This window comes from Thamnophis sirtalis, unplaced genomic scaffold (assembly GCF_051295495.1).
Source record: "Thamnophis sirtalis isolate CommonGarterSnake01/CBP01778 unplaced genomic scaffold, rThaSir2_p1.2 scaffold_4, whole genome shotgun sequence".
NCBI classification, from domain to species: domain Eukaryota; kingdom Metazoa; phylum Chordata; class Lepidosauria; order Squamata; family Natricidae; genus Thamnophis; species Thamnophis sirtalis.
In genome coordinates, this window is record NW_028261384.1 from 112495296 (window position 1) to 112515007 (window position 19712).

The following is a 19712-nucleotide window of genomic DNA, read 5'->3' on the forward strand; positions in this document are numbered from 1 at the left end:
GTGCCAAAGATGTATCAGCATATCCTTGCTTTGGTGTTTGCTATCAAGGAGATCAACAGGAACACTGAGGTCTTACCAAACATCACATTAGGTTTCCACATTGTGAACAACTACTTCCCTGCAAGGATAACATATAAAGCAATGTTGAGCTTACTTTCTACACAGCAGAAGTTTGTCCCAAACTTTACCTGTGATTTAAAGAAAACATTTATTACTGCTATTGGAGGACGTTGGACGGAGACCACATTCAACATGGCCACAATCCTTGCCAACTACAAGATTCCACAGGTAGATCCTTGAGATGGCTCCCTAGAAATCCCAGGTGTAATTTATTTCTTTCCATTCTTAAAACACCTTTAAGCCACTTTGCACAGTTTATTTTCATAGGGGAAATCTCGGAAAACATTGTATTGTACTTTCATTTAATATAAATAGGAATAAAGTATAAGGATAATTAAATATTTAGAAACTCTTTGTAGTATCCTCCAAATATTGAAGATTAGCAATCTCGTGGTGGCATTGAGTTTCAAAGTGGTATGACCACTAGAGAATGTCCTCTATCTTTTATACTTGCTGGTTGGTTTCTTTCAGCAATTGAACTATCAGGTGTTTGCAGATCACGAATGCCTGGCTTTTGTGCTATGTTTTCACACTCAGCTAAAATATTCTCAGGAACAGATAAACAACCCTTTTAATTGATAGAATACTGCATATATATGAACTGCTTATATAATTTTCCCCAACAGTTCAATGCTGACTGTCTATCCTACTTATCATGAATATGAATCTGATTTCATATTCTTATATAGTGGTTCTGATTATTTGCTCTATATTGACTTTCAGCTTGCCTATGGGACATTTTCTTCAGTACATGGAGAGAAGAATATATTTCCATGCTTGTACCAGATGGTACCAAGTGAAATGCATCAATACACTGGGATTATTCAATTACTTCAGCATTTTGGATGGAATTGGATTGGGATCATGGCTGTGGATGATGACTATGGGGACATGTTTTTGCAGAAAATTGAACCACTGCTTTCCCAAATCAACATTTGTTATGCATTCTTACTTAGAACACCTAGGAAGGCATTTCTGGAAGAATATATAAGGTTGATTACAATGGAATATATGTATTATCAACTTTTTATGAACAATAAAGTAAAAGTGTGTTTAATCTATGGAGTAATTCCAGCTATGGAAAATCTGAGAATTATCATCCTTGTAGCATCTGTTTTTTCATGGCCACCTTTGGGTAAAGTGTGGATTGTTACATCCCATTGGAATTTTGAATCACAGTCCATGCAGAGATTTTGGGACATACAGAGTCTTTATGGTGCCCTATCATTCACAGTTCGCTCAAAAGAGCCCCCTGGATTCCAAGAATTTCTTCACACTGTAAGGCCATCTTGGGCAAAAGAAGACAATTTCATTCAGAATTTTTGGGAGCAGGCATTTGACTGCCTATTACACATATCCAGTATAAATGAAAATAGCAACACATTTTGCACTGGAGATGAGAAGTTAGAGAGTTTGCCAAATATATTATTTGAAACGACCATGAGTGGACACAGTTACAACATTTACAATGCAGTCTATGTTATGGTACATTCTTTGCATGCATTACTCAAGTCCAGATCCAGATGTAGAAATGCACTAGGTACCGAGCAAGTATTATTTCAGAATTTAAAACCATGGCAGGTATTTTATTTATTTCTAATATGCAAACACTGTTTGTTCTATAGGGCCGTCATACTTCCCTAATCTCAGTAATGCTACCGGGAATGATGTTATACAGCACTATTTACCAATGATTTTTGTTGAATAAGAACTCGTCTTCTTGCAAAAAAAATAAAAACTTTTACATTAGTAGGTTTATTTCAGGGGTATTTCTTTCCTATTTGTGAAACAATATAACTATACATTTAAAAGATTATCTTTGGTTTAAGAGATAGTGTTCTTCTAGTCTGCATAATTTACTGGGTCCACAGCCTTTATCCAGAAATGGCTGTTGCTGTTTTTTCTAAGTCTTGCAGTTTTATATGTGAATTTTCTTTTGGATTCTGAGAGCTATAGAGTAGATGGCAGACTATGAAGTGATGTTGTAGAGATGGAAAAAGTGATATAAAGTTTAATTTGGGTGTTATTTTGGAGGTCCAGAGAGTAGAAAAGGTATTCTAAGGTTTGGATTGGTTATCATTTTTGGATGATCCATCTGGCCACTTTGTCATGGAATTTGAGAAACGCTGTTTGAGTATCCATTATTGAGTACATTCAGATTTTGTGTAGCCAACAACCTGCAGGTTTTCTAATTAGATCTTTTCAGTTAGTTTCCCTTATGTTCCTGAAAGTTTTGTAGCACAAATCTCTGCCTTAAAGATATATAGTTTAATATTTTAAAAAATGGGCTAACATGTTAATGAGATGAAAGAGAATGGCTGTGATTATAAAATATGAAAGATATATGATGACAAGCAATTTGGTGTAGTCATTAAGGCGCTGATTAGAAATTGGGAAATGTAACTTCTGCTTCTGTTTAGGCCAGCTCATAACCTTAGGCCAGTCACCCTCTCTCAATCCTAGAAAAAATGTAATGGCAAGCCAATTTTGGATATCTTGCCAAAGGAACTGCAGAATTTTGTCCAGACAACATTGCTTTGAAGATAAACTCAATCCCCATTTGTGTTTTTGAAAGCTGTATTTCAAGATGTTCAGCTTGAAATAATTTGATATAGTTGTCATGATTTCAAAGTCTTGCTGTTAATTTATTTCATATTTTTTTTAAAAAAATACAGTTTCATTCATTCTTGCAAAGCATCGTATTCAACAACAGTATGGGAGACACAATTACATTTGATGAAAACAGAAAACTGATTACAGGTTTTGATGTTGCAAACTGGATTACATTCCCCAATAATTCCTTTTCCCGAGTCAAAGTTGGAACATTAGAACCTCAGGCTCCACCAGGCAGAGAATTAACTCTTAATGATAATCAGATTGTATGGCACAGAAGCTTTAACCAGGTGAGAAGAAGCTGTCAGCTAATAACAAAAATAAAGCACTATTTGGAGCCATTGGCAAATACATGGCAGTAATTGAAGAAAATGACATTTCAGTCTTTTGGAAGCTTTCAAGATGATGAGGTATAATATTTTCCATGTAGGTTATGGTAAATACTTCCAATTATGCTTGGGATGCAAAAATTGCAAGTGTAACTACAGATAGCCCTAGGCTTAATGACTGTTCATTTAACAATCTTTCTAATTTAAAAGGGACTAAAAAAGAAAGCTATTTACAACCCATCCTTGAAGAAGAGACTGCTGCCTTCCTTGTTGTAACATAATCACATTTTGGGTATATGGCTCAGATTAATGAACACTTGCAAATGTCCCATGCAGTAGTGGGTTGCCAATTTTGATACTACCAGTTTTGCGTAAGTGCGACACTTATGCACATGTGCAGAAGCATCTGGGCAGGTGGGTGGAGCCTCCCACCATCACTACTACCAGTTTGACCAATCCGTGCAGAACCAGCTGCAACCCACCTCTGGTTCCATGGTCATATAACCATAATTTGCAGAGTTTTTAGTTAGTTTCCAAAAATAAAATGCCAATTTTCCTAACAAACATGCAACTCACTTAACAATCATGTGTTTCACATAACTGAAATTCTGCACCACATTGTGGTTGTAAGTCAGGAACTGCCTGTAGTGTCACATTCTGGTTTTGAACATTCTAACTATAAAAGAACTTGGATTGCATTTTCTTCTGCTTCCTCAACCAGGTTATGTGTTCCTTGTTTAAGAAAGCTTTTTTAAAGCAGGTGTTTTATTCTCTGATTCTCTCATATCTCTTACTGTTCAGGTGCTTCCTCTTTCTCTGTGTAATGACCACTGCTATCCAGGTTCCAGCAGAAAGAAGAAGGAAGGTCAGAAATTTTGTTGCTATGATTGTGTGCCATGTTCAGAAGGACAGATCTCTGATGAAATAGGTAGGACAAAATAATGTGAGACTTTTGGCTAACTGAGCAGAAAAAATCCAGACCAGTGCCCTTATTTATTTGGATCAAAACAAATAAAAGAATCTCTCACAATAATATTCTCTCCTCTCTCGCTCTGTCTTCCTCTACTTTGCTCTCTCATATATGTCCTTCTCATGCATATATATGTAATTAAAATTTTAAGCAAAAGCTTTTTAGAAAGATATATCGTAGTATAATCAGAAGCACATACATTAATTTCAAATAATTCATTTATAGTCCAAGGCAACACCAGATTTTAAATAAATGAGCAATGTGGGCCATTTATTTATCCTTTTCCTGCTGAGGGACTTATATCTAAGCAAGAAGAAAAGCATGGGAAATTGATTTTCATTGTTCAGCTACCCACTTATTGAAGATGTAGTTCAAAGAATATGTAAATATTACATCTCATGGTCAAATTAATACAAAGGATAAATTAATATATGCAATGTGACAAAAAATAATTCAGTGAAGCATTGCTTTCTTACTTTTGCAAGAATATGACAATTTAGTCTATTCCAGTAAAAATAGAGTTATATCTAATAATATAGTTTATGATCTATTAAATTGTTTAATTTAATTATTCTGACTAATATTCATAGCTTAGACAAAATAGGGTCTTCCAATTTCTTATTCCATCCATTCTTTAAAATACCATTTCAAATTGATTTATTAGTATCAACTATTTATTATATTTATTTTTACAAATTTGTCTCTGAAGTTGCAAATATTGCAAGTCAAAACTGGAATGGCAATTAAGAGTCTATTTTGCAAATGAAGAGAAGGGACAGAAAACAAATTGGTTTGCTTCTGATTTTCAAATACCATCCTCTGTGCATAATGAAGGAGCTCAGGCTTAAATTCATGTTATGAGACTGATGCATGATTTTGTATTAAAAAAAGAGAGAACTGCTATCTCTCTTTATAAAATAGGTAACTTGTATCAACATCAGTTGTACTCTATATATTCTATACTGATAGAAAGTTTGCTATATTGAAAGATAACTCTTTTTTTCTTTTCCCAGATATGGATGCCTGCATGAAATGTCCAGAAAATCAGTATTCCAACAATATTAAAAGTCAATGTATTCCCAAAGTGTTTACCTATCTCTCTTATAATGAAACTTTGGGAATCCTCTTTGTTACATTAGCTATTGTTTTAACTTTGATTACAGTTCTTGTGCTTGGAATCTTTTGGATGCATAAAGAGACTCCAATTGTCAAAGCCAACAACTGGAGCCTCACTTGTATCCTCCTCATCTCCCTTCTACTCTGCTTCCTCTGCTCCTTCCTCTTCATGGGAAGACCTAAAAAGATGACCTGCCTTCTCCGGCAAATGACTTTTGGCACTATCTTTGCAGTGGCCCTTTCATCTGTATTGGCAAAAACCATGACTGTGATTCTGGCATTTATGGCAACCAAACCAGGCTCTGGATTGAGGAAATGGGTAGGGAAAGGACTGGCCAATTCTATTGTCCTTTTGGGTTCTTTCATCCAGGTGGGAATTTGCACAGTTTGGCTGTGTACATCTCCTCCTTTCCCCAAAACAGACCTACATTCACTGAAGAGAGAAATCATAATGGAATGCAATGAAGGCTCGGTTATCATGTTTTACTGTGTCCTGGGTTACATGGGCTTCCTGGCTATTGTCAGTTTTAACATTGCTTTCCAAGCCAGGAAGCTTCCCAGCAGTTTCAATGAGGCCAAGTTCATCACATTCAGCATGTTGGTCTTTTGCAGCGTTTGGTTGACGTTTATTCCAACCTACCTGAGCACGAAAGGGAAATACATGGTAGCTGTGGAGATCTTCTCTATCTTATCCTCCAGTGCTGGTTTACTGGGGTGCATTTTTACCCCCAAGTGTTATATCATTTTATTGAGGCCTGAGATGAACAAGAAGGAACATTTAATAAGGAAATAACTGTAATTTTTTATTTTAAATTTAATGAAGCATCTTTAGATTAATCATAACTGCTTTTGTGGGTTTTAAATATATTAATTTACTTTGAAGGAATTTGGACAGATTCCTGACCTTGGTTTAACTTCATTCGTAAACAAACCTGATAGGGAGGAAAGGATTCTATAAAAGAAGATTTATTTCAAGACCAAATAATGGATGTGTCCTAACCAGTTTAATGTGAATGATATAAATTTTGTATCTGAGGTAAACAGATCAGATGTGTCCATATGTTGCCCAAATTTGAAAGAATTACCATATACAAATATGGAATTTTATTAGGTTGTGTATGGCTCCTTTGGATATTAAATGAAAAGTTTATTTTGGAACATTTTCACATTTCGTATATTTTTCATAGTGGTTCATTGATGTGATAGTTTATAGCCACATACCTTCTTTGACTATATATTAATTGGAGTGACATTGCCCTGCCATGTAATATACAAGTTTTGAAATAAATTCCAATCCAATCACATATATTATTTTAAAATAAATCATATATTCATTCAAAGTAGTCTTGATGTCTTTTGCATATGGTAAGTGCAATGCTATATGCTTCTTACCGGAAATATTTTTTGATACCTACCTGGGAAGAACGAATAACCAACTTGTGGGATTATGCTTTGAGGTTTAAAAATAACTATGTGTTAGGTAAATATACAAAGGAAGATAAGGAATATATTTATATGATCAAAGTAGCTATGAACGATAAGTAGAAACTGTATTTATTGTTATGTTAAAATATGCACGGAAATGACAAAGCCAGAAAGGTTGGTCTATATCCAATGTTTTAATGTTTATTCAATAATTTTTTTTAAAAAAACCTATGTGTTTAAATACTAATTTCAGACCAACAACTTTGCTGTTCAAAATAAATAAGTATTAAATACCTTTTTCAGATTTAATTCAACTGGAATTAAATTAAATATGAGACAGACATTTCAAAGAGTGCAATATATAAAAATAAAGTTCCATTTTTAAATATCTTTAACCTCAAAGCTGAAAGGAGAAACTCTGTTTTCAGTTTTATATTTTAAAAATCTTCTGAATTAGGACAAACATTTCTGGGATATTTGAAACTCCTTTATAGAAGATTCATGTTATAATTCAAAGTAAACTTCAGTCCATAGGTCTATATATTTTCTGATTGGTCAATCATATTATAGCCAACATTCTAACCCATTGAATCAAGAAGTCCTTAACATAGTTATTTTCCAAATTCAGTTTCAATAACATTTTGTAAACCTGAACCCTGTCATATTCATCGCTAGCACAGAATACAATTTCAAATTTATTTTTTCCCCAAATTCAAAACAGTTTTCTTATCTAATTTAAAACTATCTCTTAATTGTATATATGTGAACCATCACCAAAATGCTCTTCTGTCCCAGTTCTTCCTTCTTGTTTAAACTAGGTTCACCTTGAATAAAGCATATTTTTTTCACTTACAGGTTTAATACTCTAGTTGAGAAGAGGGATTACTGATTTATGAAATGTTTAAAGAGTTTTACTTTGTCTTCAATTGTATATAAAGTGTCAGGTTTTATGTACTATAAAAGGAGAAAACAAAGAAGACAATTAAAAGAAGCCCCCATGAGTTTGTCAAAATCCAATAAAAATAAAAAAGCCTTATTGCCTTTTTTGACATAGTGACTAAATTAGGGGATAACACAGTTTACTTAGACTTCAGTGAGACATTTAACCAAGTAGATCACAGTTTATTTCTTGATAAGATAAAACAATGTGGGACAGATATCAAGAAGTCAATTTATAAATGAGATCACAGCCTATTTTTGGGTAAGATAGAACAATGTGAAAAAAATACTACCATCACCAGATGGATTTCCAACTAGCTCACCTACCACACTTAGCAGGTAATCAGGCTCATAGAGTGGGTCTCAACCTTCCTAATGTCATGACCCTTTAATACAGTCCCTCATGTTGTGGTGACCCCCAACCATAAAATTATTTATGTTTTCCATATATGAAAATATGTGTTTTCCGATGGTCTTAGCCAACCCCTGTGAAAGAGTCATTTGACCCCCAAAGGGGTCCCAACCCACAGGTTGAAAACCACTGTCTTAGAGGGAAGCATTCAGTAGGTTACCTCAAGATTCTTTCTTAGGCCCAGTACTCTTCAACATGATTTAGATGAGGGGATAGAAGGGGAATTAATCAAGTCTGCAGCTATTTGCAAGCTAGGGAGGAATAGCTAATACTTATTTACTTAGCATATGGAATATTGTATATCTAGTAATATAAATTAACATTTCAACTAGACTACTAAAATAGAATAAAATATAAATGTCTGGATCACTATACGCCCTTAGCTTATAGTTGGTCATGATGTTATCTACATTTTGACATGGGATCCCAGAGTCACACTGAGGGGAGGATACTATGCTCCACTTATACAGAGAATCCTTGCAGATTGTATGTGAGGTGGAAATCCTATTCCTATAGCTCATCAATTTGCTCAGCCAGGAAATGTTATCTTTGGGGCACTTGTTCCTCAAGCCTTCTTCTTTCATAACAGTCCTTTCTTCACAGAAGATCCCTCTCAGATTTTGATCAATGAAGTGATGTAAGGAATTCTATTTTTTCCTCTTCACACTAGTAATGGCAAAATATTTTGGGAAAAAGAGTTAAGCAGCAGTATTATAGTGATAAATCTTTGAACATTTTCATACCCATAATATTCTTGGGAATTTTGTGTTAATTATTTTTATCTCTTTTTGAAATGTCAGAAATTGGCTGCTAAGGAGAAAACATCATGTAACTTCACACATTGCACCAAAGTTATATATGATTTTATTGATGTTCAGTTTATGATTAATACATCATTTGTAATAGTTTATGATAATTTGTCAGAAGTCAAGCTTGTAATAGCCATGCTTCTACTTATCTTTAATATATCATCTGTTGAAAAATGTAGAGAGAAGTATCATTTGAATCTTTTTTATTCTGATTTCATATAATATTCAGGTATTACTCTAATAGGACTAAGATAGAAAACAGTCATACTCTCTGTATTTGCTGATTAGATCACTTTAGATAATGTTATGTGGAGAGATCATAAAAGGAAATGTAAAGAAATGGAAACTTTATTAAATACAAGATGCAGAATTTTGTTTAGTTTATAGTCAGAGGAAAATTGCATCACTTTCTCATTCCCCAAAAAGAAATGAACATTGCAAAGTAGCTTCTGAAATACAAAACTGCCCCCCTCAAATAACATTTGTTCAAAGATCATTAAAGAATTGAAAAAGGTAGAAATAAAAACAAACACACATGCATGTAGACAGACTGAAAACTCATAGCAAAAAAAAAAAAGAATATTCATTTCCTTTATTTGTATGCCGCCCTTTTCCCTGGGGGGACTCAGGGCGGCTCACAATTCAAAAAGGGAGGGGGGGGAAGACAAACAGTATTCCAATATGGAAACAATACAACTTATTAAAAGAGAGCACAACAGTCACACAATTCGGGTGGGGTTGGAATCTTAACTCCAGGCCAGCCGGGACAGCCAGATCTTCAAAGCGGCGCGGAAGGATTGGAGGGTGGTGAGGGTCCGAATCTCCACGGGGAGTTCATTCCAGAGGGTCGGAGCAGCCACCGAGAAGGCTCTCCTCCGGGTAGTTGCCAGTTTGCACTGGCTAGTAGATGGAATTCGGAGGAGGCCTAATCGATGCGATCGTATCGGTCTAGTGGAGGTAATTGGCAGTAGGCGGTCTCTCAAATACCCAGGCCCACTACCATGAAGGGCTTTATAGGTGATAAGTAGCACCTTGAAGCGCACCCGGAGATCAACAGGCAGCCAGTGCAGCTCGCGGAGGATAGGTGTAACGTGGGTGAAGCGAGGTGCACCCACAATCGCTCGCGCGGCTGCATTCTGGACTAGCTGAAGTCGCCGAATGCTCTTCAAGGGCAGCCCCATGTAGAGCACATTGCAGTATTCCAGCCTAGAGGTCACAAGGGCATGAGTGACTGTTGTGAGGGCCTCCCAGTTCAGGTAGGGACGCAACTGGTGTACCAGGCGAACCTGGGCAAATGCCCCCCTGGTCACAGCTGACAAATGATGTTCGAAGGTCAGCTGTGGGTCCAGGAGGACTCCCAAGTTGCGAACCCTGTCTGAGGGGCGTATAATTTGACCCCCCAGCCTGAGAGATGGAACACTTGGCCAATTCGCGGGAGGGAAACACAGCAGCCACTCGGTCTTTTCTGGATTGAGCACAAGCTTGTTGACCCCCATCCAGTCTTTAACAGCCTCCAGACCCTGGCTCATCACATCCATCGCTTCGTTAAGTTGGCACGGGGCGGACAGATACAACTGGGTATCGTCCGCATATTGGAGAAAACATTTCAGTACTTTGAGGCCATATATGTAAGAATAGTCAAAAATGATGCCATGGAATTTAATTTTATAGACATATGTTTATGTATAGGAAAATCTACTTTTCCTTGAATGGCAATTGTCAACAATTTTGATGATGGTGATAACAGAATAACAGAGTTGAAAAGGACCTTGGAGGTCTTCAAGCCCAACCATCACTTTTAGCAATTGGTTTTCAAATCTCTTCTAAAAAAACTACAGCATTGAAGCACCACAACTTCTGGAAGCAAGTTGTTCCACTGATTAATTGTTCTGTCAAGAAATTTCTCCTTAGTTCTAGGTTGGTTCTCTCCATGATTATCCATTGCTTCTTGTCCCGCCTTCAGGTGCTTTGGAGAATAGATTAACCTGCTTTTCTTTGTGGCAGCCCCTTGAATGGATAAAATGATGATGTTATCCATTCAATCATGTTCACTCTTGGTGATTCTATGGGCCAGTCGCACACAACTGTAAATCTGAACTACTTCTTTGAGTTGTTCTGTGCTTGTCTGATATTACCAAAAATAGAATATCAGTGATGTTCTAAGTGTTCATGTACTGTATTATAAGCAAAACACATGCCAGGGATTGTACCATATCTGATGGGAAAGGAGATTTGTTAATAAGGCTACATATTAGATAAGAACTGTAACAATTAGATAGGGATTCAAAGCACATTTCCTGTCTCTGAGCTGTAAACTCTTTCTTTCCAAAGACTAATTATGCCAGGAGATTAAATGAAAAAATAACTTTCCTTTTCTTTGGAGAAATTATTTTGTCACCTCAAAGAGGTACAAGAATTTCTTTCTCCTAGTCCATCCAGACACCGATCTGGTCACATTGAGTTTTTCCTTGAACACTTGCAGTGATACAAGGCATAGCAAGTCTTAGTGTTTAAGAGTTTAAGCATCTCTTTCTTCTATTACTGCTGAGTCCTACCTATTCAGCAAATGTAGCTTCAAGTGTGCCTCTCAGTTAATTGTAGGGCTGGTTTATGGATGACTTTGAAATTCATGGCATTCAGTTTTGTAGCTTTGAGTACACAAGTACACAAGAACTTGTACACACGTACAAGATAAAGATAGGAGATACTTTAGTTAAAGTGATAGTTTTTTTGTTGCAGTTCTGTGCCAAAGACATATCAACACATCCTTGCTTTGGTGTTTGCCATCAAGGAGATTAATAGGAACCCTGAGCTCTTACAGAACATCACATTGGGTTTCCACATTGTGAACAACTGTTTCCCTGCAAAGATTACCTATAAAGCAACCCTGAGCTTACTTTCTACACAGCAGATGTTTGTTCCCAACTTTATCTGTGATTCAAAGAAAACATTTACTGCTGCTATTGGAGGACGTTTGACAACATCATTCAACATCGCCACAGTCCTCGCCAACTACAAGATTCCACAGGTAGATCTTTGAGATTACTCTCTAGAAATCCCAATTTCTTTAATTTCTTCGATTCTTAAAGCACTTTTCCAGACTTCACTTTCCAAGTGGAAAATCTAGGAGAACACTGTAAAAATACACTATGGGGATGAGTAATTTAGAAATTGATGATTCTTTGTAGATCCCCCAAAATAGAGAAGATTAGCAAACTCTTTTTGGCATTGAATTTCAAAGTGGTTGGGCCACTACAGAATATGCTTCTCCAACATGCTGCTTGATTCCCTTCAGGTAATCAAAGAAGACTTTTGCAGAGAATAAATACCTTGCTTTCAATTTTGTGCTATGTTTTAAATATTTTCACATTCAATTAAAATGGGCTCAGAAACATAGACACCCTTGTAGCTGATCCAATATTGCAAACATATTAACTTATTAAGAACCGAGGTGGCGCAGTGGTTAGGGTGCAGTACTGCAGGCCACTTCAGCTGACTGTTATCTGCAGTTCAGCGGTTCTAATCTCACCGGCTCAAGGTTGACTCAGCCTTCCATCCTTCCGAGGTGGGTGAAATGAGGACCCAGACTGTGGGGGCAATATGCTGACTCTGTAAACCGCTTAGAGACGGCTGAAAGCCCTATGAAGCGGTATATAAGTCTAACTGCTAACTTACCTACATAATTTCCAGCTATAGTTCAGTGTCAACGTTTTGCTTTAGTTGTGATGAATATGAATCCCATTTCATATTCTTATGTAATGGTTCTGACTATTTTCTATTTATTGACTTTTTGGATGGAATTGGATTGGCATCTTGGCTGTGGATGATGACAATGGGGACATGTTTTTGCAGAAAATTGAACTGTTGCTTTCCCAAAACAGCATTTGTTATGCTTTCATACTTAGAACACCACCAAAGGCATATATAGATGAATATATACACTTGATGTCAATGGAGTTAAGATATGATCAACTCTTTATGGATGATAAAGTCAATGTATGTTTAATCTATGCTCTAAGTCCAGCCATGCAAAATCTGAGAGTGATCATTGTTGTAGCATCTTGGACTTCACTGCAACCTTTGGGTAAAGTGTGGATTATTACTTCCCATTGGAATTTTGAATCATTGTCTGTTCAGAGACTTTGGGACATACAGAGTCTCTATGGTGCCCTATCATTTGCAGTTCGCTCAAAAGAGCCCCCTGGATTCCAAGAATTTGTTCACACGGTAAGATCATATTGGGTCAAAGAAGACAATTTCATTCAGAATTTTTGGGAGCAGGCATTTGACTGCCCATTACACATTTCCAGTATAAATGAAGATAACAAGGTATTGTGCACTGGGAATGAGAAGTTAGAGAGTCTGCTGAGTATATTATTTGAAACAAGCATGAATGGACACAGCTACAAAATTTACAATGCAATCCATGTTATGGCGCATTCTTTGCATGTCTTACTCAAGTCCAGATCCAGATGTAGAAATTCTATAGGAACAGAACAAGTAATATTTAAGGATTTACAACCATGGCAGGTATTTTATTTTATTCCTAATATATAAAAATTGTTCATTTAATTGTACCATCATATGTTGTTACACAGCAGTGTTACACCAATGAATTCTGTTCAATAAAAAAACACATCTCCATTTGAAAATAAAAGCTTTTATATTAATAGTTGTTTTGTAGGGATATTTATTTCCTAAATTGGAATAAATATAACTACTAATTTAAAAAATTATATTAGTTTTAGGACAAATTCTTCTTCTATTCTACAGAATTTACTAGACCCACAGCCTTTATACAGGGATGGCCATTGTTCTTTTCCCTAAGAGCCGTAGTATTACATATTAATTTGTTTTGGAATCTAAGAGCCATAGAAAATATGCCAATCTATGAAGTGAGATGCTTTAAGTGGGAAAGAACAATATGTTAAGATTATTTTTTTATTATGTTTAGAGTTTCAGAATGCAGTAAAAATAAAACTGTGTCTTCTAAAGTTCCGGTGGGGCTATTAAATGTAGATCAGAGGTCACCAACCTTTATGGCTTTGTTTACTGAGTGGGAGTGGTGCCTAGAAAAAAAATGGTTCTGTGTGAGCAGCAGATGTGCAGCTCCACTTGAACAAGTGGTTAGCGCTATCATGTGTACACATGAAGGTCTATTTGTCCAAGCAATGGGCTTCACCAATAAGAGTGCATGTCCAGTGATTCTGTAAATGGAACTGCACCTGCACTTACTATCCAGGAATGGGCAATGGCCCAGAGGTTGGAAACCACTGATGTAGGTAATCCATCTGTGTCAATGAGGACTGGTCACTTTGTCATGGAATTTGAGGAACACTATTTGAGAATCTATTCTCGAGTGTGTTCATAGTCTATGCAGCTAAAAAACTGTGGGTTTCCTGGAAATTCTATTTATCATAACAGTTGTTACAATTTATATAGAATAAATCTCTGCTTTGAAAATAATAGCAATTATGTTTAGTATTTTGAAAAAATGGGACGAACATAACAGTGGTTAAAAAGGATTAACAATCAACAATTAATAGCAATACTGTGGCATTTAGATTTAGATACCACTGCACAGTGCTTTAAAGCTCTCTAAGCAGTTTACAGAGTCAGTGTATAGCCCCCAACAATCAGGGTCCTCATTCTACCCACCTTGGAAGTCAGCAGAAGTAGCCTGCAGTACTGCATTCTAACCACTCCCCCCCAAATGGGTCTTAATGAGCTTAATGAGCTGAAAGTAAAATATGGAAGTTGTAAGAGGACAACCATTTTGGTTAACATACCAAACTAGAAATTGGGAGGTGTGACTTCTACTCATGTTTAGGCACAAAGCCAACTGGTGAGCTTAGACCAGTCACTCTCTTTTCATCCTAGAAAGAATGCAATGGCAAAGCAGTTGTGGACATCTTACCAAAGAACTTGAAGTCACATGCAATCCTCATTTGAATTTTTCAAAGCAGACTAGTTCAGCTTGAAATAATGTTATGCAGTTGTTAAGATTAGAAAGTCTTGCTGTTAATTTCTTTCATTTAAAAAAATATTAGTTCCATTCCATCTTGAAAAGCATCGCAGGAGACACGATTACATTTGATGAAAACAGACAACTGATTACGGGTTTTGATGTTGTAAACTGGATTACTTTCCCCAATAATTCATTTTCTCGAGTGAAGGTTGGAGCATTGGAACCTTGGGCTCCACCAGGCAGAAAATTAACTCTTGATGACAATCAAATTGTATGGCACAGAAGCTTTAACCAGGTGAGAAGTAACTGCAGATTGTCAACTAACATTAGAAGTAAAGCACTCTTTGGAACAACTGTCAAATACATGGCAATAATGGAAAAAATGACATTTCAGTCTTTTGGAACCTTTAAAGATGACGAGGTATAACATTTTCTACATATATTCTATATGTAAATGTTCTATAAATTTCTATATTTCTGTTATGCCCATGTCAGGTTTATCACAAATGCTTCCAATGGTGCTTGAGACACAAAAATTGCCAATGGAACTACAGATAGCACTAGACACATGTCTGTTTATTTAATAACCTTTCAAATTGGCAAGAGATTGAAGAAAAGTGATTTATGACCCTTCCTCAAAGCAGAGACTGCAGCCTCCCTTGTCATCACATCATCACATTTCTGACACATGGCAACTGGCTCAGATTCAGTTGCAGTGTCCCATAGTCACATAACCCCGATTTGCAGAATTTGTAGCTAGTTACCAGCAACAAAAAAGCCCATTTGGCAGAATTTTTTTAATGAATATGCAACTGAATTAAGAATGATGTAATTCACTTTGCAATCATTGTAAGAATGGTTGCAAAAACTGAATTTCTCACACAGTATCCTGAATTTGAACTGCAGTATCTTATGACTGAAATTCTGCATCCCTGATGTTTGTATATCTGAGACTATGTGTAGTGCCACAATCTGATTTTAAACATTCAGGCTGTAAAAGTTCTTAAGGGCTGTTGCCTTCCGCACAGCCCTTAAGAACTGGCTATCCCGTCAGGCCTGGGGATAGGATTACTCTCACCCCGCCCGAATGTTGAGTGAATGTTGTGTTTTTATGGTTAATTTTCTTTTAATCACGGTTCTTTTCTTTTTAAGTCTCGTCTTGCACTCCCTTCCCTTCACTGTTGTGAGCCGCCCTGAGTCCCCTCAGGGAAAAGGGCGGCATATAAATTCCCAATAAAATCCTAAAATCCTAAATCCTAAAAGGCCCTAGATTGCATTTGCTTATCTTGAGAAAAAAACTAACTAATTCAAATACTTGTCAGATCTGATGAAAATATAATTTTCTGCCATTCTAGGTCTTCTGCTAGAACATCCAAAGAAATCAATACCAATTCCCTTTCACTAACTCAAGTTTCCTCATGTTCATTTTCTTTTGCTTCTTCATCCTGGTTGTGGATTTACTGTTTTGGAAAGCTTTACTAATGCAAGCACTTTATCCTCTGATTCTATCATACCTGTTATTGTTCAGGTGCTTCCTCTTTCTGTGTGCAATGATCACTGCTATCCAGGCTCCAGCAAAAAGAAGAAGGAAGGAGAGAAATTTTGTTGCTATGATTGTGTTCCCTGTCCAGAAGGACAGATCTCTGATGAAATAGGTAGGACAAAAAGAGGAGTTTGGCGTATTGATCAGTAAAAATCCAACCCAGAGCTCTGATTTATTTAAGGGAACCACATGAACCACCGCAAAAACAAAAGAAAAAACTTCATAATATTATTTCTTCTCTCTCTCTGTCTCCCCCTGTCTTGCTCTATTATGTATCTCCTCATGCATGTATATATGAAATTAAAATTTTAAAGAAAAGTTTTTTATGATGACACATGGCAGTGGAATCAGCAGGGCATAAATGGATTTTAAAGGAATTCATTCATAGACCAAGGCAACACCAGGTTATTAATTATCTGAATAATCTGTGACATATATTTATCCTTCCACTGTTGGAAGGACCAGTTTCTGAGCATAAAGAAAAGTAGCTGAGGTTAATTTCCATTGTTTAGCTCTCACTTTCCATTTAATGGGTAATGACCCAATCTCTCCAAAACAAAGAATAGCTTTCTTCAGAGCCAGATTTAACATTCTTCCTTCATCACTCCTCCAGGGCAGGTATAAGAGAACATCTATAGCCGAATGCATTTGTATATGTGGTAAAGGAGAAGTGGAAGATAATTCACATCTACTATTACACTGCGAGCTATACAGAGCTTGTAGGTCTGCATATATTCTCCTCTAATTAGAGAGATTGCCAGGGAGGGTAGACAATTTTTATCTAGGCTTTCTCCTCCAGGACACTAACCCGGTTACCACGTATGCAGTGGCAAAGTTCTGTGCTGCTGCAATGTCCATAAGAAAAAAATTGGCTACAGTATATACCATCTTGTACCAATTATCTAGACATACCTTTAACAATCTTTGGACCATAATGTTATTATCCACTTTTAATGTCAATACTTTTAAATTATATTTTAATGTTAGTATTTTTTAATATAGTGTAAAAACAAATGTATATTGCTGGTCTTTGACCGTAATAAAGATATTACTTACTAATGGGTAGGTAGTATGCAATATGGAAACTGAAAATATTAAATTCATGGTCAAATTAGTATAAAGGACAAGTTAATTTGTACAATGTAACAAAATATAATTCAATGAAACATTTCTCTCTATATCTGTAATAATATGAGAATTTAGTGTTTTCTAGCAAATATGCAGTTCTAATGAATCTAATACAATAAATCTAATAAAAGTAGTATGATCCATCAAACATTTAATGTTATTGTCCAGGTTGATTGCCATAGTTTAGACAAAATAGGATTCTCCAATTTCTTGATCCAATAATATCTTAAAATGACATTGATGACAATTAATTTATTAATATCAAATATTTATATTTATATTTATTTTACAAACTGGTCTCTGAAACTGTAAATATTGCCAATCCAAACTGGAAGGCTACTTAAGAGTGCTATTAGTAACAATCTCAATTTACAATTGAAGAGAGGGGATAGAAAACACTTTTATTTGCTTTTGATTTTCAAACAACAATCTCTGTGCATAATGAAGGCACTCAGGCTCAAATTTACTTTATGAGACATATGATTTTTCCTTAAAATAATTGATATCCTCTCTTCACAAAATATGTAACATGTACTAGCATCAACTTTACACTCTATATTCTATACTGATAGAAAGTTGGGTTTGTTGGAAAGATATTTTCTTCTTTTTTCCAGATATGGATGCCTGCATGAAATGTCCAGAAAATAAATATCCCAACAACATCCAAAATCAATGTATTCCCAAAGTGTTGACCTATCTCTCTTATGATGAACCTTTAGGAATCTTCTTTGTTGCTTTGGCCATTGTTTTCTCTTTGATTACAGTCCTCATGTTTGGTATATTTTGGATGCATCAAGAGACTCCAATTGTTAAAGCCAACAACTGGAGCCTCACTTGCATCCTCTTCCTTTCCCTTCTACTCTGCTTCCTCTGCTCCTTCCTCTTCATGGGAAGACCTGAAAATATGACTTGTCTTCTCCAAACAAACAACTGTTGCCATTATCTTCTCAGTGGCCCTTTCATCTGTATTGGCAAAAACCATGACTGTGATTCTGGCATTTATGGCAACCAAACCAGGCTCTGGACTGAGGAAATGGATAGGAAAAGGACTGTCCAATTCTATTGTCCTTTCAGGTTCTTTCATCCAGGTTGGGATTTGCACTGTTTGGCTGAGTACCTCTCCTCCTTTCCCAGATACAGATCTGCACTCACTGAAGGAAGAAATCATAATGGAATGCAATGAAGGCTCGGTTATCATGTTTTACTCTGTCTTGGGTTACATGGGCTTCCTGGCTAGTGTCAGCTTTAACGTTGCTTTCCAAGCCAGGAAGCTTTCTAGCAGTTTTAATGAGGCCAAGTTCATCACTTTCAGCATGTTGGTCTTTTGCAGCGTTTGGCTGACATTTGTTCCAACCTACCTAAGCACCAAAGGGAAATACATGGTAGCTGTGGAGATCTTCTCTATCTTATCCTCCAGTGCTGGTCTACTGGGGTGCATATTTTCCCCCAAATGCTACATCATTTTACTGAGACCTGAAATGAATAAGAAGGAAAATTTGGTGAGGAAGGAATAGTGACTGGGTTTTTTGTATTAAATGTAATATTTTTAGATTATTGTGAACTTTTTGGGGGAGGTTATGTACATTAATTTATCTTGCTAGAATTTATAAAAATCACCTTGACCTTAATTTAACTTAATTTATACATAGAACTCTATATGGAAAAAGGAAGCCCTGTTTCAACATCAAAGAATGGATGTGTTCTATAAAGTTTAATGTGAATGATGTTTACCTGAATGTAAATTTTAATTAATATAACCAGATGTGTCCATATGTTTCCCAAAGTATATACACACACAGACATAGATACACAGACACACAACACAGACACATACACACATACACGCACGGTATTTTGTTAGGTTGTTTATGGCTCCTTTGGCTATTAAAGGAAAAGTTTATTTTGGAGCATGTTCATGTTTTTCATAGTGATTTATTAATGGGATAGTTTATGGGCCTGCTTCTTTTTTCGGCTATATTAGAATAGGAATATCCTTGCCCTTTTTATTTTATTTTTATTTATTAGAGTTTGTTAAACCAAAATGAGAACAAGAATAAAATAAAAAAATACAATGACAGCGATGGTAGCCACAATTGTGCTCCAATTCTGACATCTGATGACTTGTGACTGGCAAGGGGAGAAGTGGTCTGGATCTGGGTAAGGGCTCCCAGGGATATATCTGCGGGATCGGGGGCAGAGGTACTTATGATTGTTATGGTATGTTTTTCTCCATGCCTGAGACCCACAGCCCCAGTATGCCACCCTGTCCATGGCAGCACATACACCAAAAGTTACTGTGATGGGCTGCTGCCCTTGCTTCAAGGCAACTACCGAAGTAAT

General features: G+C 36.3%; 1 protein-coding gene and 1 pseudogene across 1 annotated transcript; both read left to right on the plus strand.

The window, feature by feature from the left end:
- The first annotated feature begins 9 nt into the window (after nt 1–9).
- LOC148046236 (vomeronasal type-2 receptor 26-like) lies at nt 10–5941 on the plus strand. Its single transcript, XM_087714594.1, has 5 exons — nt 10–288; nt 844–1701; nt 2796–3023; nt 3864–3990; nt 5046–5941. Exons 1-5 carry the CDS (start codon nt 10–12, stop codon nt 5939–5941), a joined length of 2388 nt encoding a protein of 795 aa, XP_087570720.1.
- Nucleotides 5942–6730: 789 nt separating this feature from the next.
- LOC148046237 (vomeronasal type-2 receptor 26-like) lies at nt 6731–18886 on the plus strand (annotated as a pseudogene).
- Nucleotides 18887–19712: the final 826 nt, after the last annotated feature.

Excerpts from the sequence above, each read along its gene's own strand:
- LOC148046236 (XM_087714594.1), top strand. The coding sequence starts at position 10 with ATGTATCAGCATATCCTTGCTTTGGTGTTTGCTATCAAGGAGATCAAC. Across the intron at positions 289-843 it reads CCAACTACAAGATTCCACAG|CTTGCCTATGGGACATTTTC; the intron begins GTAGATCCTTGA and ends ATTGACTTTCAG. Across the intron at positions 1,702-2,795 it reads AGAATTTAAAACCATGGCAG|TTTCATTCATTCTTGCAAAG; the intron begins GTATTTTATTTA and ends AAAAAAATACAG.